The sequence below is a fragment of the Typopeltis vanoorti genome, chromosome 19 (assembly GCF_054136105.1).
Source record: "Typopeltis vanoorti isolate ZY-2024b chromosome 19, IOZ_Tvanoo_1.0, whole genome shotgun sequence".
Lineage (NCBI taxonomy): Eukaryota > Metazoa > Arthropoda > Arachnida > Uropygi > Thelyphonidae > Typopeltis > Typopeltis vanoorti.
The window spans coordinates 22,124,915-22,142,646 of record NC_143567.1 but is presented as its reverse complement, the minus strand read 5'-3'; the positions used below and the strand labels follow the sequence as shown (position 1 = coordinate 22,142,646).

The following is a 17,732-nucleotide window of genomic DNA, read 5'->3' as shown; positions in this document are numbered from 1 at the left end:
CAGCAGATGCTGTTGGTCTTCTTACAAGTTTAGAGGACAGTGGAGAAATTATGGTGGTACGAGTTCGATGGAGAAGCGCCCATGAAAATACCTATAAAAGGTATATTTACAAAAACAAAGCGCTCTATGAGAAAGATATTGGAGAGAGATTTGTGACGAGGAAATCATCTATTAAGTCTCAAATTCGAGAATAGTATTCTAAGGGGAGGGGGGGGGGAGGTTTTATAAAGTGCTACAAGTTGTGCAGGCGAGAAGTAGTGTTTTGAACGAGGGGGGGGGGCAGATACCTGCAGGCTACACGTTTCTCGAAGTCTGATATGGATGTGATGTGTTTGTGTCAGGATATGTCAGATGTGAAAGGCATTTTTAAATATTAGATTTACTATTAGCTATTCAGTTAGTTGCCTGCTATTAGTAGTGAATAACAGGTTAATATGCTGTAAGGAAAGTTTGAATCATACTGCAAGTGGTTGGTGAATACGATGAAAAGATGACAGAGATAAACTTATCCCACGTTACAGAAGTTAAATATACATTCCGGGTCGGGGTGTATGAACTCAGTTAGTGAAAAAAAAATAATTTTTGCTCTTTTAATGATTACCTTGGCTACAGAAAGAAGGAAGGCCTTATAAAACACCGTTCGTACAGTATAGGCTGGCGTCAACCGTCCAACTTTAGTTCTGTGAGGGAGCCAAGAAATTAAAATATTAGTCACTGCAGAGCGATGCCAGTCAACACCCATGAAGCAGCGCTAGAAGAAAAACTTACTGAAACACGCGAAGACCTTCTTATAAATAATGTTTTTTTTTTTTTTTGTAGAAAGACACGCACAAATTTCAGAAACGACAAGAAAGTCAGAGAACTCCATAAACCAGTGTGGCAGTTTAAATAAACAATCGGACACGTCAGAAATAAGCATTTTTATCCTTTCTTTTTTTCATTTTGTTTAACTCTGATCTACAATCCACTTCTTTCGTCATCACTCAAGTTGAGAGGGAGGGATGGAGTGAGAGAGTACGATATCTGGGTAACTTTCAGTGGTTCGTAGCAGTAGTTCTGCCAAAAGTCGACACCTGCAGGCTTACCGACTTTAGTCGGCTAGTTTGCAGTTACATTTTCACTTCGAGGTTGATCAATGTCAATCGCGTAGCTTTTTCGTAACGAAACAGAAACTATGCCTGTTAAACGACCAGTTGCAGTTTGCTTAATTCGACAAGAAAATACCGAACCATGGGGGTTTTGGTTGGCGGGGGGGAAGGATTTTGGCCAACCACCTACGATAGAAAGGGTAAGTAGTTTTTTTTTTATGAATTACTGGTGAATTAGTTTGACATCTCCCTTAGTATATCAGACTGTACGAGCGTTGATCTTCACGATGACGTGTACGGTTCCAACACACACATACACCAGTTTACGAATCACGAAGTTGTGGAAGGAAGGAAAAACAAAAGCAACAGTACCTAGACTCACAAGACTGTGTTTCCGATACAATTAAATCCTGAGATTTTACTCAGCGGACATGCGCGAGTACGCGCATACACATACATACATATACACTTTTGTTTGTTTGTGGCTTTCTTATTGGCGAATATCAGATGGTAATTAAGTAGAAGTGTAGCCATTAGTGAGAGCACAACAAATGTTACGAGGAGAGAACCTGAATTATCTTTTAGATTAAACATTATTTGGAAGACACCAGTGTGAATTCCCTGCAATATTGAATGAACGGAACATAATAAAAAATTTTAATTTCTCTCTCTCTCTCTCTCTTCCGATATGACGGCATATCGCACAGTGAGCAATAATAGGAAATCCATGCTAATGATAGGCTAAACACACTGCAGCAAACAAATCGCATATTTTTTAAACACAGTCTTTGTAAGCTTAGATGAAGATGACAATCAAACATTTTCCCAAGTCATGGAACTTGATTTCATATTGGGTGAACTATGAGTAGGTTACAGGGTCACACAAGATATTTTTCTCGAAAGAACAGTCCACTGTCGCACATGATGTATCCAAAGCACAACTTTTCTGATTTATCCGTTTATTCGTTGATTTTTTTAAAAAGAAATACGGAATTAGTTATTGTAGCTAAAAAAGACCTAAGCCTATTTTTTCCAATGCTGAAATGAATGTTAAATGAATTCTCATTCCATATTGTAAATAGCGTATTACGACCCAATTATTTCTTACTCGAGTAACTTAGCTTCTATAAACTTTGCTAGGTCAGAACAGTTAATTTCATCTCCTCAGTGTCCTTTGATACTGAGGAGATAAGATACCATGATAGCCTTTGGCAGGAATATCAAGGATTCGAATCCATTATAGGACAAAGAACTTTATGAGAGCTTTTCACCTGAAGGTGAATTAGCCAGTCTCACATGGAGCTCATAGCCTTATTTGCCTCTACCGCCACCATTCCAAACCACACAATAACTAAACTGTATGATTAGCGTGTAGTCTTTAGTCGGTTATCTCTTTTGGAAGAGAAAGCCCAAGTTTTCGGGAGAGGAAACCGTACTTTTATTTATAAGGGATTATAAATATAATTTCAGGTTCTGCAGCTGGCGACTCCTTCTTGCGCTTCATTCTGCTGACAACCTGATAGTCTGTTGAGTTATCTGAGTCCACTAGGGGCTGGTCGTTAACTGGCGACATAATCTCTCTGGTGTTATCTTGAGAAGTGCAGGGGAGAGGATCAGGGGATTGATAGTCCTCTGTTTCAACCTCTTCTATTTGGTGGATTGCCAATTTCCACACTCTACTTGAAGTCGAGCTCATCATATGGAGAATTCATAATTTGGGCTAAGAGAAAATAGCGGTTGCTCGGGTTTTCCGAGTAGTTTGCGAGTGATCCTGTAGATTTTGAGAGTCCACTAGCTAATCCCGTAGACAGCTTAGAGTAAGCGTCTACCAGCAAAAAGTTAGTTTATTATAGGTGACTGTCCTCAAAACAAGGAAAAAGGAGTTTCGGGAACTTACTTGGACACAGTGCAGAGACCTACCTCCCTAAAATACCATTCATCCACCACTGGTCCTCATTGCGGGTGGGGCCTGCCGGCCATCAGACCTCTGCATATTTCATACAGAGGGGGAGATAGTAGATCTCGAACTGTGTTAGTTCCAGTGCAATGCGAGCTTCCCGAAAAACCTTATATAAAATTCAACTAGGCAGAGTCTAAAGGAATACGTCCGATCACAACGATAGCCAACAACATCACAAATTCCCTAAATGGAATGCTTATAAATGCATGCATTTATTAACAAATAAATATTACTTCTTTCTGAAGTAATGAGCTTGCGCAGCAAGCATGGCAAGCATGGAGAATTCGCCCCTGATTCTGACTATGCTAGGAAGGTGCTAAGGGAGAGCTCATTCTCAAGAATTAACCAAATGTCCATTGCGCATTCGTGTTGCCATTTTATATTTATATGAACGATTTTCCTTGCAACATTCAATCCTACTCAATTTGCTCATCATTATCTCTGGATAAAAGATGATACAATGAAATTCCTTTTATAATATACGCATTACAGAATGTTGTTCAATACCTCATGTCATATACAATTAGCTCATTAACTTCAGTTTTAGAAATTCAGTGATAGCAATAGCTCGGGCATATGTAACTCTTCCAGTAGTGGTTTGAAAAAGTTACCAAGCCATTCTAAATCTCCAACCATAAAGATTTCGCTGTACATTAAAACTTACAACAGTCAGGATGACTGCCTGCTAAAAGTCTATAACTGCTTTGGTTTTTAGGTATTTGCCTTTTTGTTAAAGATTAACAAAGAGCCAAATACCGAAAAACTAGCCTCTTGTACTAATAGCAGTTGTGCCTTCTGTCCCTTCCTAGCAAAGGCCACTGGGTACTACTACCCATCTATACTTTCACTCTCTTTCATCTAGATGGCAACACCACATCATGCAACGACAAAGCTGACCTCCTAGCATAATTATTGTCGATTCGCGATTGATGATGTTGATGCGCGATTCACAAAAATCACCTTCTACTACTATGTTGGCAGGAACATCAGGAGTATCTCGAATAATTTAGATACCAAAAACGTTTTCTGATCCTGGTGATATTTTCCAAATGAACTCAAACACTGTGCCTCAGAACTACGACCAGTCATGCGGATATTCCACGGATATACAAAGGATGTGAAAGATGAAGTCTCTCCCATTTAAGCTGTTTGTTTTGTATTCTCGAGAGAAGGGGGGGGGATTGGATGGGATACCTACATTTCTTGTGGTGTTGCCAGTTTCCACAAGTAGCCCTCTCTCTCTCTCTCTCTCTCTCCCTTGCAGAACTTTGTTATCAAGCCATACTGTAATTACCTAATGAGTAAGATAATTATGTTTACTGACCGACCGCTACATACTATACAGGATTCGCAACTCAGTGAGGTACAAATTACCCATCAACTCATCTTAATACTGGATAATCATCATTCTTCCAATAGATCCAATCCATCAAAAGCGACTTCTAGCCAAGCACTGTATCCCTCAGCTCAAAAAAAAACAAACAAAAAAAACATGATCACTGTCCAGGACTTGATTTTCCAGTCATTTTTTAGCAAGCTACCATCTTATGTTCTGCTTCTGTTAACCTGTCAGTTTCTTTTCTGATTATCTAAGATGGTTGGTTTCTTCTTTTCTAATTTATTCACAAAAGCTAAAGCACATAAATGTTCTGTATCTGCGTCCAAATTTCTGTCGTCCCACCTTAACATTAATGACCTATTTTCACGAAACTCAAGTCCAAATCTCAGTATTGTTGATGCCAATACACTTAATTCTTCTTCTTTATTTGACCCACTTTGCGCTACTAACATAATTCAAGATTCAGCTCTGATCTCCTTCTATCAGTGGAGGAAGGATAATCTTATGACCTTCAATGGTACCAAACCCAGCCTTCTCTTATTAACTGTAATAACTTTATCAATCCTTACTATTGATAATACCACATCTGCCTAGATGAGATTTCTCTTCTTGGGCTGATTTATACCTTTAGTCTTTCATAGCACAAATCATATCCATAGTTGCTTCAGTCTATAAATATAAAAATTTCTATATATTTCTATTTCTTTCCTATATAAAATTCAAATTCAAACAACCTCAGAATATTGCTCTCAGGTTTGGCGTAGTGGATCAAAAACCTACCTAAATATTTTCAGTGGTTTCCAGAAGAAGACAGCAATGCAATGTCCTAACAGATAATTTTCTTCCAGCAATTCCCTCCAATCACATTTTGTTTTCTGGAGAGCATCAAATATATATATAGGTAGGGTTCTGATTTCTACAGGTATTTTCATAACTGTACGAAAACGGCACTTCTGCACAGAACTGGAAAGCATCATTCTTGCGCCCTCCTTCAAGCAAGTAAAAAGATGATGAGCTAATGGTCGCCATCCACACACTGTTCAATTTCAATCCTTTGGATATATTTCATCTACCATTATGTTTCGAAATAGTCTTGCCTATACATTTTACCCGAGGAACACTGCCTTCAGAAGTTCAAGAAAGATATCAAGAAGTTTCTGTTTCTTCTAAATACCAGTTCAGATTTTATGAGAACTTTGTGTGAGCAATTGTTCAAGAAAATACATAAGAAAGCCAGGCTGTCACAAAAAAAAGAAAAAAGAGACAAAATTCTACCTTTCATTCTGTCCAGTATCCTCACCTGAGTTGTCCAGACACAATGGCGAGGGTCATTATTATTCATCTACTGCACCACGTTGATTCCACCTTTATGGATTCTACTGATCCACAGTCATTCTTCTTCTCATCAACACCGCCCAGCTTTAGATCCGTGCACCAAGTGCAACATAAGCTAGAACACGAAGCTAGAGCACAAAGTTCAACAAACTTTCATTATACAGCTGCCTTCCAGCCTCTGTGAATAAGCGGCGATTTTTCTCTGTCCATTCACTGGGTATTACGGCAGCTGCTTAAACTCATGATAATTCTCCCCAATGTACGAATGCTCCAGTATTATGCTCTTTCACCAATCTTTGTTCTATATATAAATGACATTGTCTCAATAACATAAGAAATGATTTCATTTGTTCGTTAACAATAGTACACGCTATTACTTTATTCATTTAACAAATATAAAGCACTTAAATATCCCAAACTTCAATATAAACATATTTCAACACTCACACCTAAAAATATATTTTACACGCACTATCGCCACCACCTACAGAGGAGTGAAGATAATAGAAAAAAACTTGCATCCCTACAAAAACATAGTGTTTTCTTCTTTCTTGCAAAAAATAAATTAGAACAATAATAATAAATTAATCTCAATTCACACCCACTTTCTAATATTCAAAGCGATGGATAGCATTTTCTCTTTTTCTTGCGCTCATATTTGCTTCTAGCCTTTCAAAGACAAATACATCATTCGTTTAATCTTCTTGGCCTTCAAAAACTTTGGCGATGTCCTTTTCCGACCCCTCTCCATCTGATAACACGTACAAATGCCAAATCGGTCAAGATCAAAATATTATTCTTATTAAGAGAGAGAGAGACCTCAGAAGGATCAAGGATTCATCAACACCAGTTGTCAAACCATTTCTTGAATTCATTCACATTATCACTCGCAACCTCCGAAAAGCAATCCATTCCAACCACACACCACTCTTTGAAAGAAAAAATGTAGCTCTCACTTCCTTTGTTGCCGGATTCATTCTCAGCATCCATGGATGCCCTCTCGTGCTCTCCCCATTCTCCATAAAATGAAAAATTCCATCTAATGGTATCCTGAATGACTCTCACAGAAGTTTATGCCTCAATCATATTATCCCTCTTTCTCCTGTTTGCTAGTTTCTGAATTCCACAAATTCTCAATCTCTCTGGAAATCTATTTCGACGTTCCCGCTATCTTCTTTAATAATGACTTGATAACTTGAATCCAGTTACAGTTGAGACCTATGATTGTAGTAGTACTACTACTACTAACAGTATTTCATGTGGCAGTGAGTTTGAAGCAATCTGGTGTGAGCTAGAAATTAACAAGATCAATTACATAGTGGTGTGCTGTTAAAGATCTGGTGGATCGGTTGCTAATGATGAAGACATGCATCACCAAATAGAAAATATGAGCGCGAAAAGAGTGATCCTAATGGGGGACTTTAATTATCCAAATATTGATTGGGTAGCAATGCGATATCAGTGTGTCCGGAGAGTTCGAAGAATTAATAGGGTCTATTAATGTGTAATTAATAAGATTACACATCAAATGGATGTGTAATCTTAGTAAGCAAGAAAAGGATACCGTGTGCATAAGGATGATGTCCGTTATGATAATTATAAGCAGCAGGCTAGAATAGTCATAAATGTTGTACGGAAAGCAAAGCCTGAGTATAAAAAGAAACTGGCTCTGCAAGATAAACACAACCGACAAGAATTCTATCAATATGCTGCAAGTAAAAGAAAGAATGAACATGAAAGAATAACTATTCTCAATGTAGACAGCGTGAAGGTTACAGATGCAGAAGAGGTTGTTCAACTAATGAGTGGCCATTTGGTTAAAAGCTATAAACCTGGTATACGCGATATTGAGCTCACTGCTACCTCTTCACTGGATAAAGAAACTCAGGTGTATTAGAGCTGTTGCACAAACTGAACAAGGATTCAGCAATAGGGACTGATGGGATATCAGCCCGTAGGCTAAAAGAGTGTTCCGCTGAACTGGATATTCCTTTGACGAGGCTATATAATTTGAATCTCAGAACAGGGAAGATTCCACAGGAATGGAAAGGATGTATGGTGATTCCATAGCACAAGGGTGGTGCAAAGACCTATCCGATTATCAACGAATTAGTATCTGAAGAGTGTTGGCGAATACAGTATTTTAGAAAAATTGCTCAGAGCTCGCATTCAGAAATGGGTTGAGAGTGAATCTCTACTTTGCAATGAGCAACACGGATTTACTTAGGGAAGGTCATGTTTCAGCAACTTATTCACATTCTATAACAATGTTACTATTGAATTAAACAAGGGGAATGGAGACACCATGATACTTTTTGGATTTTTCTAAGGCTTTTGACAGGATACAGCATGGTAGCCTGTTGCATAAATTGGAGAATATGGGTTTTGATTATAGAATATTAGCGTGGCTAAGAGAAGCTGACTAACAGATATCAAAAAGTGGTTTACGTGGATGTGAGTCTGCAAGATTTAAGGTAACTAGTGTGTACTACAAGGATCAGTGCTTGGTCCACTTATTCAATCTGTACATTGATGATATTGGGAAGGATTTGAAAAGCGATATACAGCTATTTGCTGATAATGAAAAGATAGGTAGGGTAATTAGGAATGCTGCTGACATGAAGCACCTGAAGAATGATTTGTATAAGCTGGAATTGTGGGAATGAGAAAATGGATGTCATTTCAATGTTAGTAAATGTAAAATCATTCATTGTGCGTGATTAGACATCCAATGGCGTATTTTGTTTGGGATTATGCTTGAAGAAACTGATGAGGCTAGGGATCTTGTAGTGTCAGTTTGATAGGAAGTTGAAGTTCTGGGGCCATGTAGCAACGATTGCAAATACAACTCAGAAGATAATTGAGTGCTGAAATGTTGAAACGAACGTTCACATGTGAAAATAAGGATGTCATTTTGCTTCTTTACAAGGCCTTGATAAGACCTCACCTGGACAATTGTGAGCAGGTCTGGTCTCTTGGTTTCCATTGTAATTCTGATATATTGGAGAGAGTAAAAAGGAGAGTGTTAAAATGATATTATTAAAAATGATTATGAAGACAGACTGAGAATTTGTAGACTGCAGATACTAGCAAACAGGAGGAAAAGAGGTGATATGATTGTGACATACAAACTTCTGAAAGGGTTATACAGGATTTCAATTCATGGAAGTTTTCATTTTATGGAGTGTGAGAAAAGGAGAGGAGGGCATCCTTGGAAGCTGCGAATGAATTCCGTAAAGAAGGGGATGATAGCAAGATTTTTCCCTCATAGGGTGGTCGTTGGTTGGAATGGATTGCCATTGGATGTTGTGGGTGGTGCAAGCAGTGTGGAATTTAAGAATAAGTATGATAGCTAGTGCATGTAGCATGTGGCCTCCCTCGATGAGTCCTTAACTCCATGGATGTCTTTCGTAATAATAATAATAATAATAATAATAATAATAATAATCTCCTTTGCACTCTATTTACTGCATCAGTATAACCAAGTCAAATAGAAGACCAGACAAGCGCTAATAGTCCAAGTGAGGTCGTGAACCTGGTCTTGTAATGAGGCAATTATTCAGCATTCTAAATATAACTCAGAGGATGATTGCATTTACAATCTTTGCTATACGGCTTTTGAACTTCCTGTCTATTAAAAATCCAAGATCCCTAGCCTGACCAGTTTCTTTTAGCATAATCCCAACAACATAATATGACATGAGATATACGAGGTGGTCTGAAATGTTCTCGGCCTCGAGCATAGATGGCAAAACTATCGGCAAGATTTTTTTTTTCTAAGTTGGTACATCTGTCATAAGCATCCATGTGATATTGCAAGTCATTCTATCAAGTAGTTTGTTTTATTAACATTGTCTGAAGCAAAAGTGGTCTGTATCCCTTGAAACGGATAAAATTGAGTATCGTACGGTTATAAAATGTTTTGTAAAAGAAGGTTTAACGCCAAACGAAATTCATTCAAAGTTCATAAAAGTTTATGGGCACTCTTCTCCTTCGTTTTCGACATTTTAATAAATGGGCTGCCGAGTTTAAATGTGGCTGTACCAGCCTTCAAGATGAACCACGTGAAGGACGTCCATAAAGTGTAACAAGACCAGAAATCATTGGTCAATTGTACGATATGGTATTGGATGACCGCCGAGTCAAAGTGCGTAAAATTGCTGAGACTGTAGGCATTTCAAAAGAACGTATAGGATATATTTTGCATGAAGAATTGCAAATGAAAAACCTTGCGCAAGATGGGTGCCGAGCTTGCTCACAGCAGATCAAAAACGCACTCGCATGAAAATCTCTGAACAGTGCTTGGAGCGTTTTAACAAGAATAAAACTGATTTTCTGCGTCGATTTATTGCTATGGATGAGACTTGGATTCACCATTACATACCAGAATCCAAACAGCAGTCAAAACAGTGGACAGAAGCCGGTTGTTTAGAGCCAAAGAAGACAAAGTCGGTTCCATCAGCAGGAAAGGTCATGGCATCGGTGTTTTGGGATGCTAAAGGCATTTTGTTTATTAATTATGTTGAAAAAGGTAAAACAATAACCGAGGGACATTATTCCGATCTTTTCACCAGACTAGACGAAAACATTTGTGAGAAAAGACCCGGTTTGCAGAAGAAAAAAAAATCATCTTTCATCAGGACAATACACCTGCCCACGGTGTTTTGGCAATGGAAAAATTAAGGGATCTGCACTATGAATTGTGCAGATTGGAACATCCACCCTATTCCTCAGATTTAGCTCCCTCTGACTTCTATCTCTTCTCAAAACTAAAACTCTTACTCGCTAGTCAGCATTTTTCTTCGAATCAAAAGTGATTGCAGCTCTAGAGAGGCATTTTGCAGATCTTACTGAGAAGCACTACAGGAACAGGATAATGGCGCTGGAGCATCGCAGGAATAAATGCATTGGTCTTAAGGGAGATTACGTTGAAAAATAAAACTAATTTTGAAATTATAAATTCCTTTTTTCATTGTTAGGCAGTGAACTTTTCAGACCACCCTCGTATCTCATTAAACTAAAGTGCATAACTTCACATTTACGAATATTGAACTGACTGCCATTTTCACATGCCCACAATTCCAACCTATTCAAATTAGTCCGCTGCATATCAGTCCCATTCTGAATACCCTGCCTACCTTTGCCTCATCAGGAATTAGCTCTCAAATCACCTCTCAAATCTTTGACAATGTCACTGATGTAAAGAATTAATAACAATGGACCAAGGACTGATCCTTGATTATCTTAAATCTTGCAGTCTCACATTCCCTATATACCACTTTTTTGATATCTTTCAGTCCGCCATCCTGTTATTCATGCCAATATTTTACAATTCAATCCCACATTCTCCAATTTGTGCAGCACTCTGCCATGCCGTATTCTCTCAAAAGGCTTAGCAAAGTTCAAAAGTATCATGGTGTATCCATTATCCACTATCTCATACATTAATAATATGAGGATCAGCTTCCAATCATCCATTCACAAACGAGCTACCATAACTATTTCGTGCCATCTATCTCTGACACCAGGCTCTTTCCAAAGAATCTGAAATCTTATATCTCGCTACTATGACAAAACTGAGAAGCATGTATTATATATAATCAACATGTTGATTAATTGATTATATATAATCAATTAACAGTGCTAACAAATACAGCATTATGCACGATTCTAGTAATTCAAAATAGTTATGTGCATGTGCCTATTGTTAAGTACTACTACATGCTTTAATTTGAATAGTAGGTAGATAATAGCTTGAAAGCAGCCAGTTAGATTAATGCTAGGATTTATGTTCATATCCTACCTTACTTTTTCTGTTATTGTTGCAGCTGCGTAAAAGTTCAGATGCGTTTTAGAAAATGTGAATTAAAAAAAAAAAATTGGCTAACGCCTTTTATTCCCTTATATGAAGTAGGCGACGCCTTCTAACCCTATCTAGCTTTTAGAAACTGAGTGGGCAGATCAATCTCCAACAGTAGTCAATCATGGAGAGTTGCCTCAAGATTATCACTAATTATAAAAGCGGCAAACGATGAAATAATGAGCAATCATGTACTGACATCTCTTGGTACCTAACCCTAACAGGATTAGGTGTTGCGTGAGAATCTTTTTCCTTAATTACTGATATTGGATTTAATTTTGGAAATGAATTCACTCCAGGCACTTTGTTTTTCCTCTTTACGAATACTAGAATTAGTTATAAGAATATGCTTTCAAATTTTTTACTGTCATTTTCCTAAGCGATTAGTGCTTAACGAAAGACTTTTTTTTCCATATTAGTGGAAAAAAGAGCAGGCCCAGATTCCTCTACAACGGTATTCCACAGGGCTCTGTGTTATACCCTTTACTATTTAACATCTACATGTCTGACTTACCTACCAGCTCAAGCAAATATGTATACTCCGATTATCTCGCTATCCTACACAGACAGTCTACCTCCTTTGTCAGTCTGGAAACAACCTTGAACCAGAACCTGAACATCTTGGAGGTGTACTTCAAGCAGTGGTATCTGAAGCCAAATCCAACAAAAACTGTGTTCACAGTATTCCATCTGAACAACGCAGACGCGAATCGACACCTCCACCTCTCTTTCTGTGGCAAATTGGCAGAACACGAGCCTCACCCGAAATAGCTTGGAGTGAGCATGGACAGAAGCCTAACCTATAAAAGGCACATCACCAACCTATCCAACAAAGTTAAAACGAGAAATAATATCATTATTTCATAATATAATATCAGCTCAAGCAAATATGTATACTCCGATTATCTCGCTATCCTACACAGACAGTCTACCTCCTTTGTCAGTCTGGAAACAACCTTGAACCAGAACCTGAACATCTTGGAGGTGTACTTCAAGCAGTGGTATCTGAAGCCAAATCCAACAAAAACTGTGTTCACAGTATTCCATCTGAACAACGCAGACGCGAATCGACACCTCCACCTCTCTTTCTGTGGCAAATTGGCAGAACACGAGCCTCACCCGAAATAGCTTGGAGTGAGCGTGGACAGAAGCCTAACCTATAAAAGGCACATCACCAACCTATCCAACAAAGTTAAAACGAGAAATAATATCATTTGATGGCTTGCTGAAACAACCTGGGGTTGTGGTGCTGATGTCTTACGGTCGTCTGCACTAGCCCTCGCATTCTCTACAGCAGAATACTATGCCCCTGTCTGGGAAAGAAGTGCACACACTAACATTATAGACATCCAGCTAAACTTTACCATGCGCACAATTAGTGGGACACTGCTCTCTCCTGGTTACCTGTCTTATCTAACATTGCTCCACCAAATATACGGAGAAGACAAGCCTGGATTAAAGTATTTAATAAAGTAATGAGCAACCCGCTCCTTTCCATGCATCAGACTCTTAAAAATCCACCTAGTATTCGCCTAGAATCGCGAAACCCTTTCTGGTCCATGGACGAACTCTCTTCAGCTGCCTTGCCATCAACACCTGACATATGATGGGAACACTGGTCCAACAATCTTCCAACAAATGGTTTCCTGGTTGAAGACCCCTGTGCTCTACAGCCTGGTTTTGCCCTTGCTAGGAAGATTTGGTCATCTATCAACAGGATTAGAACTAACCAAGGCAGATGTGGCTACCTGCTGCATAAATGGAGACTATCAGACCACCCTTATTGTGACTGTTCCCTTGTGGTCCAGACGATCACATATATTTTGAATGACTGCTCAAGGCGCCAATTTCATGGCGGCGGACTCCAGGATATCCACGAGGTGATAGATCAGGCCCTAAATGGACATTGACCTTTAGCTGCTTTTGCTGTAAGAATAAATAAATAAACTGGATAAAGAAACTCAGGTGTATGAGGACGAAGTATTATAGCACAAAGTGAATAAGAATTCAGCAATAGGGACTGATGGGATATCAGCATGTGTGCTAAAAGAGTTTTCAGCTAAACTGGCTGTTCCTTTGAACAGGCTGGTTAACATGAGTCTCATAACAGGAAAGATTCCTCAGGAATGGAAACAACGTATGGTAATTCCATTACACAAGGGTGATGCAAAGACCGATGTATCCAACTATCGAACAATTAGTATCTAAGGAGTGGTGGTGAAGATTTTGGAAAAATTGGTTAGGGCTCGCATTCAGAAATGGGTTAACAGTCAATCTCTACTTTGCAATGAACAGCATGGTTTACTAAGAGAAGGTCATGTTTCAGCAATTTGCTTGCATTCTATAAAAATGTTACCATTGAACTAGACAAGGAGAATGGACACACCATAATACTTTGGATTTTGCTAAGGTTTTGACGGAATACAGCATGGTAGCCTGTTGCATAAATTGGAGAATATGGGTTTGGATTATAAAATATTAGCGTGGATCAGAGGATAGCTGACTGACAGATATCAAAAAGTGGTATAGGGGGGATGTGAGTCTGCAAGATTTAAGATAACCGGTGTTGTACCACAGGGATAAGTGCTTGGTCCACTGTTATTCAATCTGTACATTAATGATATTAGGAAGGATTTGAAAAGCGACTATCAGCTATTTACTGATGATGCAAAAATAGGTAGGGTAATCAGGAATGCTGCTGACATGCAGCAATTCTAGACTGATTTGAATAGGCTGGAATTGTGGGAATTGGAAAATGGATGTCAGTAAACGTAGTAAATGCACTTTGGCGTGATTACATATCCGATGTCGTATTGTATTGGCGGGATTATGCTAGAAGAAACTGATTCGGCTAGGGATCTTAGAGTGTTGATATGTAGGAAGCTGAAGTTCACGGACCATATAGAAAATATTGAAATACAACTCAAAAGATAATTGCAATGCAAACGAACATTGACATGTAAAAATAAGAATGTCATTTTGCCTCTTGATAAGGCCTCACCTGGACTATTTAAGAGAATACCACGTGGAACTATTACATAAATTAGCGAAAAATGAAGATAGATATATGAAGTTGGTAATACCGTTAAGAGGGTGACTGATGCACAGATATCAAATAATATATGTGGAAGAGCCGAATCTAGAAGGTATAGCATTCTACACTTGGCCTGCTGGTGTTTATTTTAATGTTAGGAAAAATTATTTGAGAAGAAATATCCAGTTATTTGCCAAAGCAGCGGTAGGTTAATTAGTTAATAAAGATGATGTACCAGATCCTGCACGATCATTTAAATAGACAGACAGTGTGAGCATGAAAAATGGCTGTCACTTTGATAAGTCAAAGCGACAGCACTTTGGGTTGAAAATATTACAAGCTGTGTACTGTACTGAAGGAAATGGCCTGTAGGAAACTGATGAGGCTAGGAATATGGGAATGATGATGGACAAGGATCAGATTCAGACGATATATTGCAAAAGTGAGTAAAATAACTCACTCACAAACCGACATAACGAAGTTATTATCTTTATTTATGCAGCTTTGATACAGTCACATCTGGACTACTGTGGACACGTGTATTGCATGGATTTCTTGGGGAAGTGTTGGAGACGATTCAGGAGCAAGTGCCAAAAAATGGCTGTTCTATGGAATGCCTCCTATGAAGAGAGGACAGATAGGAAGAGGGATTAAAGATTTTTATGTATTTTGCTATGTAGTGACGTTTAATGGAATAGTAAAGTTGCAAACAGCTTACCATATGAGAAACAAAACCGTATCTGCTCTATCTCTGTTTACCCGTACGTTAACTTCCTGTGCTGAGCTTTGATTTTTTTTAATAGCATTCTGTGGGTAACTCTTATTTAGAAACCAAGAGTGAAATTTCTTCATAAAACCAGATTTGGAAGCATGAGTGTGTGAAAAGGAAGTGTCCAGAATGGTTCTATAGTGCCAAATTCCTAATCTGAATTACACAGGAAAATAGCGGATGAGACAAGACTAATGCATTCCGTTTCGACTCTTAAAATAAAGGACGAAGAGCTCTAAATTTCAGCTATTGTGAATTTATCGAACACATTTTACAAAGAATATCTACTATTCTTCTGACCAACGATCATTCTAAAAGTTATTCATTTACCAATTAGTGAAAAATCTTATTTTTTTGAAATATTATCAGGTTCAGAATTTCACAATATAACATATCATTTTGATAAACGAAAACGTTATGTGACAGCAGCATTCATGCCAATTATGCTGTCTTCCTGATTAGCAGTTCTTAAAACGAGGACGACAAATTCGAAGTTTTGGTCAAATTAAGAGCATTAAAGTCTGGTTTATGTATAAAGGAACAATCTATTTCTGATTTTCATCCCAAATCTTTGACAATGCATAAGAATAGGACTTAATCTGCCGGTAGATGGTGCCACTTCCATTCGTTTCATAGAAATAAATAAACGCGTGAAACCATCCCTGAATGCAAGGTACAACTATTTCAAGATTAGTCAAAACGAAAAGAATTCTAAGAAACGAATACTGAATATAAAAGAATCTATAACAGATAATGTTTCGAAGTCATAAATTACACTTATAATATAATGTGGAATGAATGTGACTATCTAACTTGTAGCACATACACACGGTGATTAATGAGTTGTACATTTCGTGGGTGGGATTTCTATAAACAAGAATGTGATTGGTATACGCTAATGGGGGGGGGTATCTATATATTTAAATGACTATTTCGAACAGTCCAACATTGAATTCAGCGATAATGAGGAAATATTTCCTATTTGCAAAATATTCTACACACACACACACACGCACTTTCTTTCTCTCTCTCTCACAAAAACCCTCCTCTGGAATTTTTAACTCTTCTCGTAGAAGTAGGCTTAAGTATAACAGATTTCAACTAACATATGGAAACTAGTAAAGATGTGGTATTTTATTTTATTTTATTATTTAGTTTATATTTTTTGTATGAACATAACCAGTAAAGAACGCTGCTCGATGGGATGGTGAGAGTGCAAAGACGGCAGATTCCATTAAACGGTATAACAGACAGTTTTGATCTTTAGTTCCTTCCTTCTTTCCACGATAAGTCGTTGACTGCAGGAGATAAGCAAACAAAATGAAGTTATAATAACACTTCGGGAGTATCACGTCCATCGACAGGAGAACGATGACCCTTTTCCACTTCGGATGGAATTATAAATATTCAAAAGCTGAATGTTCATAATCTCTTCCAAATCTGAAACTTGCTTTAGAAATTTTACAGACTTTGAGAGGTGCTTTTATCTACTCATTTCATGGCACAATCCAGCAAATGCTTTCTTCAGATGCACCTTCCATTTGAAGTAATATCTTTAAAACAACTCTAACTTTTTGTAAAATTTGTATTGCTACTTTCATCAGCTCACTCTCCTACTCAGCTGAATATTCATTCTATTGCTTTAAAGTTCCCATATCTGACTAATGTTTTAAATGGGAAACACAACTTCCTATCTTTTTAATAAGTCTTCTGCTTGCTTTTCTTTCGATAATAATATTTTCTTCCATGAGAAAAAGTTTCTCAAATTCTTTACTCTTCACTTTCACTTCGAAACAAAAATTCTAACAAATAGTGCGTGCAGTAAAATTAGTATTTGGATGATAATGGCTAATACAAGATGTTTTATTTCTGCATGTTAAGAATTATGCGGGATATTTATTTTACAAACCAGAGCTATCTTTAGAAATATTATTAAAATAATTTTTTACAAATTCATTAATTTATTTAAAAAATTAATTAAAGTCCTAGATGTTTTCGGTAAACATAAACTTTTAAAGCACATATTTTCTGCTAAGAACCACTGCTGATGAGCCATTGCTTATCTTCGTAAGCGGCTGAGAGTTCGAATCCCGCGTTAAGGCATGGTATACCTCACCTCACTTCATGGCTTTAATTGTATTGATGTGTTGTGATGAGTTGCATAATCCTAAATAAAAACCACAACACTTAAGGATCCTGTCTGCGTCCTAGTGGGGATGCTAAATAAGTATCGGATGACATCCTACGAAACACTTAACCCAGTTGTCAAAATATTAGAGACAATCTCTAATAGGTTCCATCTGTTAATTATAGCAGTGAGAGTGTACTTGAGTTGAGAATTCTTTTC

At 37.8% G+C, this 17,732-nt stretch overlaps 1 protein-coding gene across 1 annotated transcript in view; it reads left to right on the top strand.

Moving 5' to 3' along the window:
- The first annotated feature begins 1,013 nt into the window (after positions 1–1,013).
- The window catches only part of LOC150095905 (uncharacterized), a 112,252-nt gene continuing 95,533 nt past the window's right edge, over positions 1,014–17,732 (top strand). Inside the window, exon 1 of the mRNA XM_090409440.1 lies at positions 1,014–1,288. Coding sequence (XP_090265566.1) covers positions 1,175–1,288 — 114 coding nt within the window. The 5' untranslated portion in view covers positions 1,014–1,174. The remainder of the gene's footprint in view (positions 1,289–17,732) is intronic.